Source organism: Erpetoichthys calabaricus, chromosome 13, assembly GCF_900747795.2.
Source record: "Erpetoichthys calabaricus chromosome 13, fErpCal1.3, whole genome shotgun sequence".
In the NCBI taxonomy this organism is placed as follows: Eukaryota; Metazoa; Chordata; class Cladistia; order Polypteriformes; family Polypteridae; genus Erpetoichthys; species Erpetoichthys calabaricus.
The window spans coordinates 82950433-82966962 of NC_041406.2; the positions used below are offsets into that span (position 1 = coordinate 82950433).

Below are 16530 nucleotides of genomic sequence, written 5' to 3' on the forward strand. Positions count from 1 at the left end.
CAAACAAAATGTGTCTATGAAAACATGAAATAATACAGTAAAACAACTTTGGCATTTCCTCTTCTTTTGCTAACTTAATTGCCTGACCAAATTCACATAGTGTACCATACATCACGTAAACCAGATCTTTGCCAAAAATAACTGCAATGGATTGCTGCATTTCTTCTGTTTTTGATGGATTCAAGAAATGTTATTTTAATATGTAAATAATGTTCTTTTTTCTGCGGTGGGCTGGTGCCCTGCCCGGAGTTTGTTCTTGCCTTGCACCCTGTGCTGTCTGGGATTGGCTCCAGCAGACCCCCGTGACCCTGTGTTAGGATATAGCGGGTTGGAGAATGACTGACTGACAGTTCTTTTTTATTCACAAACAAAGCATGTATTCTTCTGTGACAATGACCTTTCCTAGCTTTCATATTAAAAAAAATAAACTATATGTTGAAAATTAAAGTAGATATATAACTGATTTTCTTTATATATGAAAAAAGTGGGGCATGAAAATAGCTTCCATGCCTCAGTCGACCTTTACTTTCTACATTTCCATCCAGCCTGAGACTTCTTTCTATGTGAAATGATCACATACAAGTAGTTTTCTACAGGGTTCCACTAGTTTCCCCACACAATCTAGCAACATGTTATTAAGACAGCTTATAACACTGCTAACACTGCTAAATTCCTCCGAGTTATGTTCACATGTAGGTGTAAAGGCATGAACATTGAATTCCTGCTTAGGGTGGATTCCAGCCTTAAATCCATTGTGGTCCCTTGTGACTCTAACAGGTGGGCCCATGTATCATCTGAGCAGGCAAGATAAAATTCAGGAAATTTAAACAACTATTTTATGTGAAGGACATTATAACTTGCCACTGGTAATTTAAAGAGGCATGGAATGTATCCAATAGATCTGCAAAACTTAAAAAAAAAAAAAACAGGTTAGCTTTAAGCATTCTCATCTGCTACAGTACATCCCTTTACTAGCAAAATGAAGAGCAACAGATGAGCACATTGAGTAAGTCAGTTTCATACACACAGCTAGTAGCATGCATGAAAATTGTCAGGCTACTATGGAAGATTATTTGTGCCAAATTAAAAGCAATTCAACGTGATAACAACAATAAAATGCAATGAATATATACATGATGTGTTTCATTTTGGCACGTTTTTTCAAAATCAAAATTAAAAACATATCAACCAAATAAGTGATTGCTTCTCACTACGACACATGATTTTCATGTCAGTTTAAAATGCAACTGCATGTCATAACTAAAAGCAAAGCAGACATACTACATTTCGACTGAAGTTGATGCTTCAATCAGGCCAACACTAAAGAGCTAAATACTTCTCATTGTTTCATTAATCACTCCATTCTCCACATTGATGAAACTTATGCTCACTTTTGATATTGACTGGTCATTTGATTACTTTTAGTTTTGGAATGATTGAATCATTGTCTTGAGTAGAAATGCTGTACATTTCATTTGCTTTGCTTTTAGTTATGACACGCAATCTATGAACATGAATTAAAGTACAATACGCTTTTATATTGCATTTTAAACCGGCATGTGCTGTAGTTAAAATAAATTGATCATTTGGTTGATATGTTTTGAATTATGACACAATAAAAAACATGTAAAAATCAAAGACACCATGTTAATATTCATCCATCCATCCATCCATCCATCCATTGTCTCCCGCTTATCCGAGGTCGGGTCGCAGGGGCAGCAGCTTGAGCAGAGATGCCCAGACTTCCCTCTCCCCGGCCACTTCTTCTAGCTCTTCCGGGAGAATCCCAAGGCGTTCCCAGGCCAGTCGAGAGACATAGTCCCTCCAGCGTGTCCTGGGTCTTCCCCGGGGCCTCCTCCCGGTTGGACGTGCCCGGAACACCTCACCAGGGAGGCGTCCAGGAGGCATCCTGATCAGATGCCCGAGCCACCTCATCTGACTCCTCTCGATGCGGAGGAGCAGCGGCTCTACTCTGAGCCCCTCCCGGATGACTGAGCTTCTCACCCTATCTTTAAGGGAAAGCCCAGACACCCTGCGGAGGAAACTCATTTCAGCCGCTTGTATTCGCGATCTCGTTCTTTCGGTCACTACCCATAGTTCATGACCATAGGTGAGGATAGGAACATAGATCGACTGGTAAATTGAGAGCTTCGCCTTGCGGCTCAGCTCCTTTTTCACCACGACAGACCGATGCAGCGCCCGCATTACTGCGGATGCCGCACCGATCCGCCTGTCGATCTCACGCTCCATTCTTCCCTCACTCGTGAACAAGATCCCGAGATACTTGAACTCCTCCACTTGAAGCAGGATCTCGCTACCAACCCTGAGAGGGCACTCCACCCTTTTCCGGCTGAGGACCATGGTCTCGGATTTGGAGGTGCTGATTCTCATTCCAGCCGCTTCACACTCGGCTGCGAACCGATCCAGAGAGAGCTGAAGATCACGGCCTGATGAAGCAAACAGGACAACATCATCTGCAAAAAGCAGTGACCCAATCCTGAGCCCACCAAACCGGACCCCCTCAATGCCCTGGCTGCGCCTAGAAATTCTGTCCATAAAAGTTATGAACAGAATCGGTGACAAAGGGCAGCCCTGGCGGAGTCCAACTCTCACTGGAAACGGGTTTGACTTACTGCCGGCAATGCAGACCAAGCTCTGGCACCGATCTAACAGGGACCGAACAGCCCTTATCAGGGGGGCCGGTACCCCATACTCTCGGAGTACCCCCCACAGGATTCCCCGAGGGACACGGTCGAATGCCTTTTCCAAGTCCACAAAACACATGTAGACTGGTTGGGCAAACTCCCATGCACCTTCCAGGACCCTGCTAAGGGTATAGAGCTGGTCCACTGTTCCGCGACCAGGACGAAAACCACACTGTTCCTCCTGAATCCGAGGCTCGACTATCCGACGGACCCTCCTCTCCAGGACCCCTGAATAAACTTTTCCAGGGAGGCTGAGGAGTGTGATCCCTCTGTAGTTGGAACACACCCTCCGGTCCCCCTTCTTAAAGAGGGGGACCACCACCCCAGTCTGCCAATCCAGAGGCACTGTCCCTGATGTCCATGCGATGTTGCAGAGGCGTGTCAACCAAGACAGTCCTACAACATCCAGAGCCTTGAGGAACTCCGGGCGTATCTCATCCACCCCCGGGGCCCTGCCACCAAGGAGTTTTTTGACCACCTTGGTGACCTCAGTCCCAGAGATGGGGGAGCCCACCTCTGAGTCCCCAGGCTCTGCTTCCTCATTGGAAGGCATGTTAATGGGATTGAGGAGGTCTTCGAAGTACTCCCCCCACCGACCCACAACGTCCCGAGTCGAGGTCAGCAGCGCACCATCCCCACCATATACAGTGTTGACACTGCACTGCTTCCCCTTCCTGAGACGCCGGATGGTGGACCAGAATCTCCTCGAAGCCGTCCGAAAGTCGTTCTCTATGGCCTCCCCAAACTCCTCCCACGCCCGAGTTTTTGCCTCAGCAACCACCAAAGCCGCATTCCGCTTGGCCTGCCGGTACCTATCAGCTGCCTCCAGGGTCCCACAGGACAAAAGGGTCCCGTAGGACTCCTTCTTCAGCTTGACGGCATCCTTCACCACCGGTGTCCACCAACGGGTTCGGGGATTGCCGCCACGACAGGCACCGACCACCTTACGGCCACAGCTCCGGTCAGCCGCCTCAACAATAGAGGCACGGAACATGGCCCATTCGGACTCGATGTCCCCCACCTCCCTCGGGACATGGTCGAAGTTCTGCCGGAGGTGGGAGTTGAAGCTACTTCTGACAGGGGGCTCTGCCAGACGTTCCCAGCAGACCCTCACAACACGTTTGGGCCTACCACGCCTGACCGGCATCCTCCCCCACCATCGAAGCCAACTCACCACCAGGTGGTGATCAGTTGACAGCTCCGCCCCTCTCTTCACCCGAGTGTCCAAGACATGTGGCCGCAAGTCAGACGACACGACCACAAAGTCGATCATCGAACTCAGGCCTAGGGTGTCCTGGTGCCAAGTGCACATATGAACACCCCTATGCTTGAACATGGTGTTCGTTATGGACAATCCGTGACGAGCACAGAAGTCCAATAACAAAACACCGCTCGGGTTCAGATCGGGGGGGCCATTCCTCCCAATCACGCCCTTCCAGGTCTCACTGTCATTGCCCACGTGAGCATTGAAGTCTCCCAGCAGAATGAGGGAGTCCCCAGAAGGTATGCCCTCTAGCACCCCCTCCAGGGACTCCAAAAAGGGTGGGTACTCCGAACTGCTGTTCGGTGCATACGCACAAACAACAGTTAGGACCCGTCCCCCCACCCGAAGGCGAAGGGAGGCTACCCTCTCGTCCACCGGGGTAAACCCCAATGTACAGGCTCCAAGTCGGGGGGCAATAAGTATACCCACACCCGCTCGGCGCCTCTCACCGGGGGCAACTCCAGAGTGGTACAGAGTCCAGCCCCTCTCAAGGAGATTGGTTCCAGAGTCCAAGCTGTGCGTCGAGGTGAGTCCGACTATATCTAGCCGGAATCTCTCAACTTCGCACACTAGCTCAGGCTCCTTCCCCTTCAGAGAGGTGACATTCCACGTCCCAAGAGCCAGCTTCTGTAGCCGAGGATCGGACCGCCAAGGTCCCCGCCTTCGGCCACCACCCAACTCACACTGCACCCGACCTCCTTGGCCCCTCCCATAGGTGGTGAGCCCATGGGAAGGGGGACCCACGTTGCCTCTTCGGGCTGTGCCCGGCCGAGCCCCATGGGTGCAGGCCCGGCCACCAGGCGCTCGCCATCGAGCCCCACCTCCAGGCCTGGCTCCAGAGTGGGGCCCCGGTGACCCGCGTCCGGGCAAGGGAAAACGGCGTCCAAAGTTTTCATTCATCATAGAAGGTTTGAACCGCTCTTTGTCTCATCCCTCACCTAGGACCAGTTTGCCTTGGGTGGCCCTACCAGGGGCATAAAGCCCCGGACAACAGAGCTCCTAGGATCATTGGGACACGCAAACCCCTCCACCACGATAAGGTGGCGGTTAAAGGAGGGGATGTTAATATTCATTACATTTCAATGTTGTTAACAAATTGGATTTCATTTAATTATAGCACGAATAATCTTCCATATACTGTACTACAGCTAGATCCAGGATGTAAGGATAGTGGAGACTGTAATCAGTACAATACTACAATATAGTATGGTACATAAAGTCAAACAACTTTACGATTAGCTCACATTAAAATTATAATACCAATAAAATAAAACACACACACATATTATAACATAATCAACATCCATCTATCATCCATTATCCAACCCACTATATCCTAACAACAGGGTCACGGGGGTCTGCTGGAGCCAATCCCAGCCAACACAGGGCGCAAAGCAAGAAACAAACACTGTGCAGGGCGCCAGCCCACCGCAGGGCACACACCACACACCAAGCATACACACTAGGGACAATTTAGAATCTAGTGCTAGTGGAAAGCTAGAACTGATAGGTTTCTTTGATCTCAGAAATTGGGTGATAAGAAATCTACTGACTTAAAATTTACCAGAGTCTGATATAATGAATCAGAAACAATGGCAGTCACTGTTGAAGACTAGAATCACCTCTGCATTATAATCAAATGAGTCTTATAGTTCACTTTCATAACATCCAGCTATGCTTGTATATCTGTGAAAGCAGTGGATTTTCTAAATATTGTAGTTCTTTGGAATTGTGTTAGCTTAGCTTGAGCGTTTTGCTCATCCTCCATGAACAGAGCTGTGAGTGCAGCAAATTCTTTCTCACTCACCTTTTCTGTGAATTACGTCTGAGCATGATATGTTTTTCAGTAGGCATTAAGGACTCACTTTTATTCAACACCTTGTGCTTTGTGATAAAACATGAAGGATTTTTAGTCAAAGTATTTTTTATAATAAATGCTAACACAGCTTTGATTCACCATAGCTTCACAAATTACTATGCAAACATCTAGGTTACTAAATGCTAACAACTGCTGACAAGATTCATGAACAACTTGAGCCTCAACCCAACCTTTTAGAAGGCTTACAATTGTGCTAAAGGTCCTCCTCTGCTCTTTGCATATTGGGCCAAGAGATGAGGCTGAAGAAACATCACCAGTGCAAACTGAAGAAACACATAATGAGCATCTTATCCTTGATGACAAATATAGTTCTATCTATCTATCTATCTATCTATCTATCTATCTATCTATCTATCTATCTATCTATCTATCTATCTATCTATCTATCTATCTATCTATCTATCTATCTAAGTAGTACTAGGGTGCTGTACCGTGTTAGCCATTGTGAATGTAGTGAGAAGTCAAGCAAAATGACACCTTTTATTGGCTAACTTAAAAGATTACAATATGCAAGCTTTCAAGGCAACTCAGGCCCCTTCTTCAGGAAAGATGTAATACAGAAACTGGAGTTCCCTGTGTTTATATTGTATACACACAAGGACAAGTAACAACACTGGTAAATCTTTAAGTCAGACATCTTAAATGTAAAAAAATGAATAGACCTCTTCAGGCTAAGATTCATTAAGCAAGAGAGGAAAACAATGTATAGTCAAGATCTTTGGATAAGATAACTGTCCAACAAAGTCCTCATTAAAACAACATGGAGTGAGAAACAGATACAGATCCTTTAAAGTAGAAATTACATAATATTAGTTTGCACTCCCTACCACACAAGATTACTATCATTCTTCTCAGTTGTATTGAGTTTATTTAGTTACACTTTTAGATAGATAGATAGATAGATAGATAGATAGATAGATAGATAGATAGATAGATAGATAGATAGATAGATAGATAGATAGATAGATAGATAGATAGATAGATGGATTACAGATACAGATCCTTTAAAGTAGAAATTACATAATATTAGCTTGCACTCCCTACCACACAAGATTACTATCATTCTTCTCAGTTGTATTGAGTTTATTTAGTTACACTTTTAGATAGACAGACAGACAGACAGACAGACAGACAGACAGACAGACAGACAGACAGATAGATAGATAGATAGATAGATAGATAGATAGATAGATAGATAGATAGATAGATAGATAGATAGATAGATAGATAGATAGATAGATAGATAGATACTTTATTAATCCTAAGGGGAAATTCACATACTCCAGCAGCAGCACACTAATAAAGAACAATATTAAATTAAAGAGGGATAACAATGCAGGTATACAAACAGACAATAACTTTGTATAATTTTAACGTTTACCCCCCCGGGTGGAATTGAAGAGTCGCATAGTGTGGGGGAGGAACGATCTCCTCAGTCTGTCAGTGGAGCAGGACATTGACAGCAGTCTGTTGCTGAAGCTGCTCCTCTGTCTGGAGATGATACTGTTTAGTGGATGCAGTGGATTCTCCATTATTGACAGGAGCCTGCTCAGTGCCTGTCGCTGTGCCACGGATGTCAAACTGTCCAGCTCCATGCCTACAATACAGCCTGCCTTCCTCACCAGTTTGTGCAGGCGTGAGGCGTCCCTCTTCTTTGTGCTGCTTCCCCAGCACACCACTGCGTAGAAGAGGGCGCTCGCCACATCCGTCTGATAGAACATCTGCAGCATCTTACTGCAGATGTTGAAGGACGCCAGCCTTCTAAGGAAGTATAGTCGGCTCTGTCCTCTCTTGCACAGAGAATCAGTATTGGCAGTCCAGTCCAATTTATCATCCAGCTGCACTCCCAGGTATTTATAGGTTTGCACCCTCTGCACACAGTCACCTCTGATGATCACAAGGTCCATGAGGGGCCTGGTCCTCCTAAAATCCACCACCAGCTCCTTGGTTTTGCTGGTGTTCAGAGTTTTGTGTTTTACAACACAAAGGGCAAATGTAACTGCCGGGTTTGAAGAAAATAGCCATAGATAGGCAGTAGACTGGTGCTAGATACAGCACGTAATTGAAAACCAAAGTACAACTGATTGCAATGACAACATGTGAGACCCAGATCCAGTATAACTGACCAACATGCTTTTAACAACATTGATACGGTGCACAAATGACACGGTTCAGGATGTTAAGTAGCAGACGAGAAAAAAAATATTAAAGCAGTATTCTAACAATAGAATAAAAGGACTATAACTATAACAATAACGTGTCTAAGATAGTGCAGCAAACACACAGCCCAATTCAAAATTTACTAGCATAATTCAACAAATGATTGTCAGGTGTCTATAATATAAACATGCCAACACTGGGGCACTCCAGGACAAAGCTTGGCTACTCCTGCGCTAAAACGCCCAACATCCTCACCCCAAATAATGTAAGATTATATGAAGTGGATACATTAAAAAAAATACTAAGTAATATTCAGAACAAATAGAATGATGAGGACAAACAGTCGATGTACAAAGTTTCCTTTGTCTTGGCACTAGTATAGTGGGCACTTTACCTCAATGACCACACCCCGTTATCAGAGACATGAACTTGGGTTCTAACAGCAGCTGCACCTTCTCCATAGAGTGGCAAAACATGCTTTTGTTTTTATTTATCCTTGCAACCTCTTTGGGTCAAATTTAACCTATTTACATGTTTGAAATCAGTAAAATGACCATACATTTTATCTATTCAGGATGAAACTTTGTGACTGTTCCCACCTTTCCCCAAACTAACAAACAGTAATAAAAAATTAAACATTCAAAATTTACACAGCTTCAAAAAATTTTTCACTTTACCATGTCTTTCAGGCCAGTTCTGCCCCTTAATTGACTTTAATGCATTTTTGGGTCTGGTTGCTCACCACCATAAAAACATCCCCAAAGTTAACTTTCAGCTAAAAATGCGAAGGCTTTTTGTAAAATGACCTACGTTTACAAAAAGCAAAAATGTTGCCGAATGTCATATTTTTGTAGAAATGCTACTTATTTTAAATGCTGCCATACCCTTCAGGTCAGTTATGACCCACCATTGACTTTCATGGATTTTTAGCTACATTCACAGACATCTTTGTTCACAATCCATGAAAGCATACTGCGATGTAAATGTCCTCCTCTCTGCACCGAAATGTGATGGCTTTTAGCAAAGTGCTCTAACTTTAAAATAAGCAAAAATGTTTCCAAATGTCTCTCTTTTGTACAGCTGCTATACTTAGGTCACTTGTAACTCATTCTATACTTTAGTGGATTTTACTGTTCGTTTAGGGTGGATTGTTTGTTCACAACTCTTGCACATAAATGTGATCTTTTCAGCTCAGAAATGTGAAGAGTTTTAATAAAGTGAACTTCTTTTACAAAAAGCAGACATTTTCCGCATGTTTGAACACCTGTGACAAATTGTGAACCCTGCCACATCCTTTGGGTCTGATTTGACCCACTATTGACTGTAATGGATTTCCCACTGGGTTATAGTGTTTGCTAAAATTTATAAAAATATCCTAATCATCATATGTTTTAAAACTTACTACTACAGGTCTAGATAGTCAATTAATATAACGTAGGTTTATAACATAGGTCTGTGATGAAAAATGTGGTTTTCAGGACACCTTATGTCAGAATTGGGTCAAAAAAGTCCTGGAAGGCACAGCATTGAGTCAGCACTTGAAGAAATTGTGAGAGTTACTCTTAATGATTACAGGGGCAAAGAGCAAGTGACATAACATTTTTACTTTTACCTGCTTAGCAGATACTTACATCCATATACTCAAATACTGTACTGCACTTGCACATTTTGTAATAGGACCATTCACTTTAAATCTGTCAAAGGTGGAAAATGAAATCGGCAAACTCTACTGTCACTGAAATTTTAATGCAAGTTTCATATCTTTCTTGCATCCTGCATAAGATGATTCCCTGCATTATTTCGACAGTGCGATAACATTTTAAAGTAAACCACAAGTCACGACATAAAAGGTATGAGCAAAGGTATCTTAAGTGAATAATTACTGAATAATCAGTTTTACGGCACTATGATTGTTCACATCCCCAGACATGTGGGTTCAAACCCTCAGAACGTTTTCTCAAAATCGGAGTACTGTACCTTACTCTCCAGATTCTCCTCTTACATCCCAAAAAAAAGTTAAGATAATTGACAAGCCTATACTGTAACTGTATTACTGTATGTGGGTATGTTTATGCCCTACTGTGGACTGCCTTGCCCACACTTATTTTCCCCACCTTTGTTTGCACGGCAAATGCGCTATACAGTGTACATCTATATATGCATGAACTAGGAAAATGAGTTTCAAAATGGAATTATGCATTATCATTTTTAGATGTTTAGCAGTAATGCACGCCACTATTAGAATGATTACGGTAAATTGTTACTCCCTTGGGATGACGCAGTGTTTATCTCGTTTTGTAGTTTAGTTGGGGCTCCTACTCCTACAAAACCTAAAGCACTCGTGTGCAGGCCTCCGAGGTGCTCTAACAGATTTTGACTTGTAGTTATCTTCGAAATCCAGCATCTACATAATGACAATCTTTGCAAATGTTTTCCTTTTTTTATTCGATAGCTCTCTTAATGTACTTGCTTTTCCTGAATTCAGTAACTAGGAAATGAATCAGTACAGTAATCAAATAAATTAGTTTCACCTGTTGCACATATTCGGGCACCTCCTCTTCGCGTTTGAACGAAGTTTCATTTGGCGTGATGACGTAGAACATCATGCGAATTCCCAGAAAATGGGAAGAAGAGGGGTTTTCGGGGACCGCCATGTCCACGGCTTTCTTTCGTTTTTCTCGGCGTCTGCAATCTCCTTCAGTCAGATGCAAACTAGTGCTAAGTGCACACCTGTACGTGACCAAGTCCGGTGTTAAACTGATTTCTTTGTGTTAACCGCAGGTTTCGTGATCTTTATCTATGAAAGCACTGGGACAAAGTGTCAAGGCTGGTCGGTAGAAGATAAAGAGGCAATGTACATTAGGTCGAGTGATGTAAGAGCTGCATGCTTTTTGTTATTCAGGTTTTCATTTACGTTAACTCCGTGTTCATTCGGCGCTATGCTGGATCACGTTATGAAAGCCATGACAAAACTCCAAATTACTTGATTTTTCGACTGCCAGTAATATTTCACGGACGTAGATACAGACGGATGCAGATCTCGTGATTATTGCAGTGTTCACTTATTGTGAACGTATTTATGCAGTAGTTCAATTAGCAAAGAATACGAATGTTTTTTTTTTTCCTTATAATGAAATAGGAAACAATTTGGATCATGAACTACAATAAAAACGGGCCGTTTGTTCATTGTGAATATAAAGGGTGTACTGTAACATTATTACAGACACACATGTACACAATCGGTAGATGTCAATTCAAGAGAAGTGATGCTGTCATTTTATATATATATATATATATATATATATATATATATATATATATATATATATATAAAATATACACAAATTTTTTATATTGTCAATAAATCACTGATTTTAAGTCTGTAGACCTTGTTGGCTTTCTCAGTATGCTGGCCACTTCCTTAACTCTTTTAGGGCTAATTTTTTTTTTGTTTCTTTTCTCCCAGGGCTGAATATTTTTCCAAAAACTAATATTTTTTAAAAAAGAACACAAAGCAATTGTTTAACATATCAAATCAACAATATTTACTTTTGACAAATGTTACTGTCTTGCATGTTGTATGAGCCTGAATTCTCTATGTGTTGTTTTGATGCCTATTTTTCAATTGTCTGTTGCTGCATTTTCTCACATATATTGTTAGTGTGTACTGTAGAGAGACAAGTCACCCATTTGCCATCGTGCCATGCCACTGCCACCAAGTTTTCTGCCTGCATGAAAACCGTATTGTCACCTCTTTTCATCTTCTGAAACTTTATGAACTTTATGTATGGCATTATAGCCTGGCTCACCCCATGGGATTTGCTTCTGTTTATTACAGAAGTGAATAAAACTTTGCAGCAGCACGTACCTAAGCCACCCGGGGACAAAACACGTTTGGACCAATGCTCCCTGAAGTTATCTCACCAGTTCTGTCCCATCTCTATTTGTAATGCCACAGCGCGCTTCATCTCGTCTTTCGTTGTGGGTTTCCACTTTGAATAACGAGAATGCGATGCAAAGGCAGCCCGCGATTCAAAAAAAATCTCTGCCTACCTGTTTGTCTGACAGTAGCTGAAAAGCAGCATCAGGAGAGAGCAGCCTGAAGTACAGTAGCTGGTGATCTGTCGTGTCCAAAAACAAGCCATGCCGTCTTGTAAACTCCGGTAGCCATATCGGCTCTCAACGGATCAATGTATGTGTATTTATCCCATGCGAACCTTGCTGTACATGCATCGGCTGCGCGAAGGCACTCAACTGGCAGCAGATCCGCTCGCGCGGCATCAGCTGGTGTCTGATCAGCTGATGCCTGCTTCTAACTCTCTTGCTCGATCTCCTGATCACTGCCAATAAAGTCCGATTCTGAAAAATCAAGAGTCCGACTCCGCGGTAATGCGCAAAACAACGTCTGCCAAGTGTTTTCTTTTCTGCACTTGCTTCGCTGCCTTTTCACATGTCGGTGCCATCTTGCCATTGTTTACATTTCGCAACTCACGCACACGCAATGTTTATTTGCCGAGTCAACGAGTCTAGCATTCCTCCAAGCACAGAGGGAATGCCTGTGACGTGACAGTGAGATTTGTCGCCATTAACAGCTGATTGTCGCCCTTTATCCCTGGATGTCGACTTTTGTCGACATTCGCCTTCAACCCCTCCTGTCGACAAAAGTCGACATCCGCCCTAAAAGAGCTACTTAATATTTAGAATCTTAATGTTCTTCTTTCTCAGTGAATGTTAGTTCTTCCACATTTGATGTTTGCAGCAGTTTTTTTGACAGGCTTAAACCTTTTTTCTCTTCTCTGCATCCTCAGTTGGCTGCTAGTGGGTTTGTCAGTGCCAGTGATGGCAGAATCTCATAGGGTTCTATTATATTCATTGCTGATACCTGCACTGTGATCAGCTGCATTGTATGACATGCTTTTACAATGAAATCTGGAGATAGTAAAAAGAAGGAACTATTCAGCACTGAGAAACTTTTATTAGTATTGTTTATGTATGTATTAACATTCAGTTCAGGCAGAACAAAGGAATCAATCCAGAACTGAATGTGCAGGATACAGTCACACATGTATGGGGACAATTTTTAGTCAACAATTAATCTAACCTGAATTTGTTTGGGATGCATGAGGAGACCGGAATACCCAGAGAGGAACACAAATGGGTAGAGGGAGAGTATACACTTGGGCTGCAGCTGGGGCTGCAATGAAAATATAATAATAAATTACAAATACACAACTTTATGATATTTTTTTTTGTAATAGCATAATCTATTTTAGTGAATAGTGATAAGTTAGTAAATGTTATTACTGCCTTTTCATGAATAGATAATTGGAAACAATTTTTTCTGACATAGTTCCTCCTTTTTTTCTTTTCATATGTTGTGCTGCTTTCTATTTCCTTTCATCTGCAGGTGTGATCTGCTGAAAAAATGTATATGCTTGACTGCAGTTTGGGCTTTGAATGTTTATAGGTGTTGCATCAGAACAGACATTTCTTTTAATATCTTAAAATATTTTTTAAGAAGCTACAGCCATCAAAAATAAAATATGCCACTGAGGAGCACTATTAAAGCAGAGTGAAATGAGAAATGAATGGTGTCAAAGGCTAGGGGATGTAAAGTAAGTAAAATAGTTTAGTAAGCTATCTGGCTGTCATATGGCCACTCAAGGTGAGAAGTGAGAATGGAACCAAAGTTTGTGTGGGAGGTATTTGTCTCACAAAGGTCACACATTTAGACACATGTAAACACACAAAATTGACAATCCATCAAGAAATGAACAGCTTAAAATAGTGGCATTGTGAATAAAACCTCATCTTTAAATATTCTGTTTGACGTGAACTTAAGTTTTTACCAGTAACCATTCTGGCTTATAAGTAAAGGGCCAGACTTTGTCCATCTTTGTTTATAGTATGTCTGGCAAACTATGGGGTAGTGTATTGTGGTCCAATTGGCCATAAGTTAAAACTGGGAGCAGAAAGAGTTTTTGTATAAATTTTCATGTCCGTTAGTGGTGAGGTAATGGCTAGGTCTGCCAAAAGACAACAGTATATTGGTAGCCATGAACTTTTGCATAAGGTGACAAAATTCAGATGCCACGCACATGTGTAGTCCCGTTCCTCAAAAGATAAAATATCCAATTTCTTTTTAATTAGAAACCCTCTTCATAATGGTGAGAGAGGATGATGGATGGCACATTGCCATCATGTAAAGGTGCTATCAGAGGCAAAGAATTTGTAAGGCAGTGGTGTTTTGTGGGTCACTCCATAATCCCTGAACAGTGACAGATATTTTGTGTAGTTTAGTTACATGCACTGGAGCTGTTATAGCATATGTTTCTTTGTTTTTTGATTACTTCATTTTTCTTTTGGTTTGCAGTTTTTAACCCTTTCTTGTGTGCAGAAACAGTGAATCACATAAAAAACATTTTAGTTGTTAGACTTAAGTCCTTTTTTATACCTCTTATGTCATGTTCTGAAGTTGCCGCAGAAGCCCCTATTATAACATAATCAAAAATATAACTAAACTACAATGATGTTATGCACATTTCTGGAGAGTTGTGGTTGAAATTACAATATTTGTCAGTACTTGCCATAGAGATTGCATTAGGCTGTATTTAGTAATGGGGTTTTGCACAGTTCAGCTGTAGAAGTGGCCTTTACTTTCAATGCACTTACTGGTTACTAATTTTTATATATGAGCATTTAAGCAGCGCTGAACGGCCTTTACATATACCTAATTAGCCATAGATACATAAAACAGGCTTGAACATTTTACAGATCTAATTTTCCTCTATAGCAGACGACAAGAAAGACCACATTTTGAAAACAAGCCAAGTAGTCTGCTAAAACTGTGAGAAATTTAATACAGGCATTTTGAAGGCAATGAAATTTTAACTTGAAGGGGAAAAATATTTTGTATAAGAACATCTGTTCAGTCCTTTCTAAGGGCAGTATCATACTGGTGAAGGCTGTGATTTTCTAATTTTTCAGCTTTCACATAATTCACAACATGCACTTTTCTAATTTTTTTGTTTGATAAAAGTTTAGTGTAACATGATGCACACAGTTTTTTGAGGATTAGATTTTTTTTTAAAATGTTAGCATAAGTTTTGTTTGTGCATGACAGTTTTCTCTGTTAAGTCTGAAGATATATTGCTAATTTGACTGGCCAGTCTAAACTGACTTGGAAATAATGAGCATGGTAATGTGCAATGAGTGTCCCTTATATACGATTTGCATCTTATCTAGTTTGTTTTCTTTCTTTGTTGCAACTAAAAAAAACTCTCACACAGTACAATTAGGAAAATAATTTATATTTATAAATAAATACTTCTCAAAAATCAGAAGAATGCATGAAAGTCAAGTGCGTTCAGGCAAATTCGAGCTTTTGAATTGAACATTCACCTCACTCCTCATTTTTTCTTCAGCTGCCCTGACTTCATTTCAAAACCCAAATTGACTGAATCAACAACATTTTTATCTGTAGTTCTGTAGTTTAGCACTATTGAATCATTTTTTTACATTCCTAAAATGTAAAATCTGATGTTTCTCCAGCATCTTCTCCTTCGGTGTCACACAATTTAAGATATTGCTCTTTATTCATCATCTCAGCTTCAGCTTGTCTTCTCCACAATCAAACTCCTTCCAATAAAGTCTGGAGAAAGCTATCCACATATACAAATCCACTCAGATGCAATGTTAAATCTGGTCCTCTCAGTGCAGATCTGATTCTGTCTTGGGCTGCTTCATGTCACTTGCTGTGCTTAGTGTAAGGGAAGATTGACAGTAATGTCTTAAGAAAAAAAAATTCCCACTACACTGAAAAACACAGTAATCATAAATGTATTTTTCTCTGCTTTTGACAATATTGATTTTAACACCCCCTTGAGATGCCTAAAAATGTTGCTTTGCCAGGAAGTAACCTGCTGCTTTTGGACAACAGCTTATCTTGTTTGATCACCTGCAGTCGTTTGTCTTGTCTCCTCAAGGTTCTGTTTTCACTGCACTTTTGTGAATATCTAAATATTGCCACTAGGCTACTTACCTTATCAGCATGAACTCATGTGCTGCTCTTCCACAAATAACATCTAGCTGTATATGAAAATAACCCCTTGACACACATCCACAATGGAATAGGTAACTACCTCCCTTAATGACCTCTGTGCCTGGATGTCCGCAAACTTACTGCAGCTCAGTACAACCAAAACAAAATTTTATGTCTTGAGCTCATTTGTACCACTCAAGAAGCATCCAACCCTATATTTCTCCAGATCATACTATATGGTGAAGCACTTTGAAATGTGTTTATGATCTCAGAGTTTAACTACTGCTCTTGTCTTTTAATGATCTCATATGTGAAGTATTTACAGGTTACAACAGGTTTAGAACGCTGTCAGAGTATTCATCCAGAGAATATTATCTGGCCACATTAAAACTCAGTTGCTCATCTACACAGCCTGCCTGTCATATGCTCAATTACTTTAAATTTTCCACTGATTTCCAAGTTTCTTGACTTCATAGGATTA

At 41.5% G+C, this 16530-nt stretch overlaps 1 protein-coding gene across 3 annotated transcripts in view; it reads right to left on the bottom strand.

The window, feature by feature from the left end:
• agmo (alkylglycerol monooxygenase) overlaps nucleotides 1-12475 on the bottom strand; it is a 278974-nt gene extending 266499 nt beyond the window's left edge. For 2 of the 3 annotated variants that reach the window (XM_051935717.1, XM_028817173.2), the window contains exon 1: nucleotides 10540-10861. In XM_051935717.1, the coding sequence (XP_051791677.1) occupies nucleotides 10540-10662 (123 nt within the window). In that variant the 5' untranslated portion in view covers nucleotides 10663-10861. Of the gene's footprint in view, nucleotides 1-10539; nucleotides 10862-12061 lie in introns of those variants that run through there. The other variant, XM_051935716.1, reaches the window with a different exon arrangement.
• Between the last annotated feature and the right edge of the window lie 4055 nt (nucleotides 12476-16530).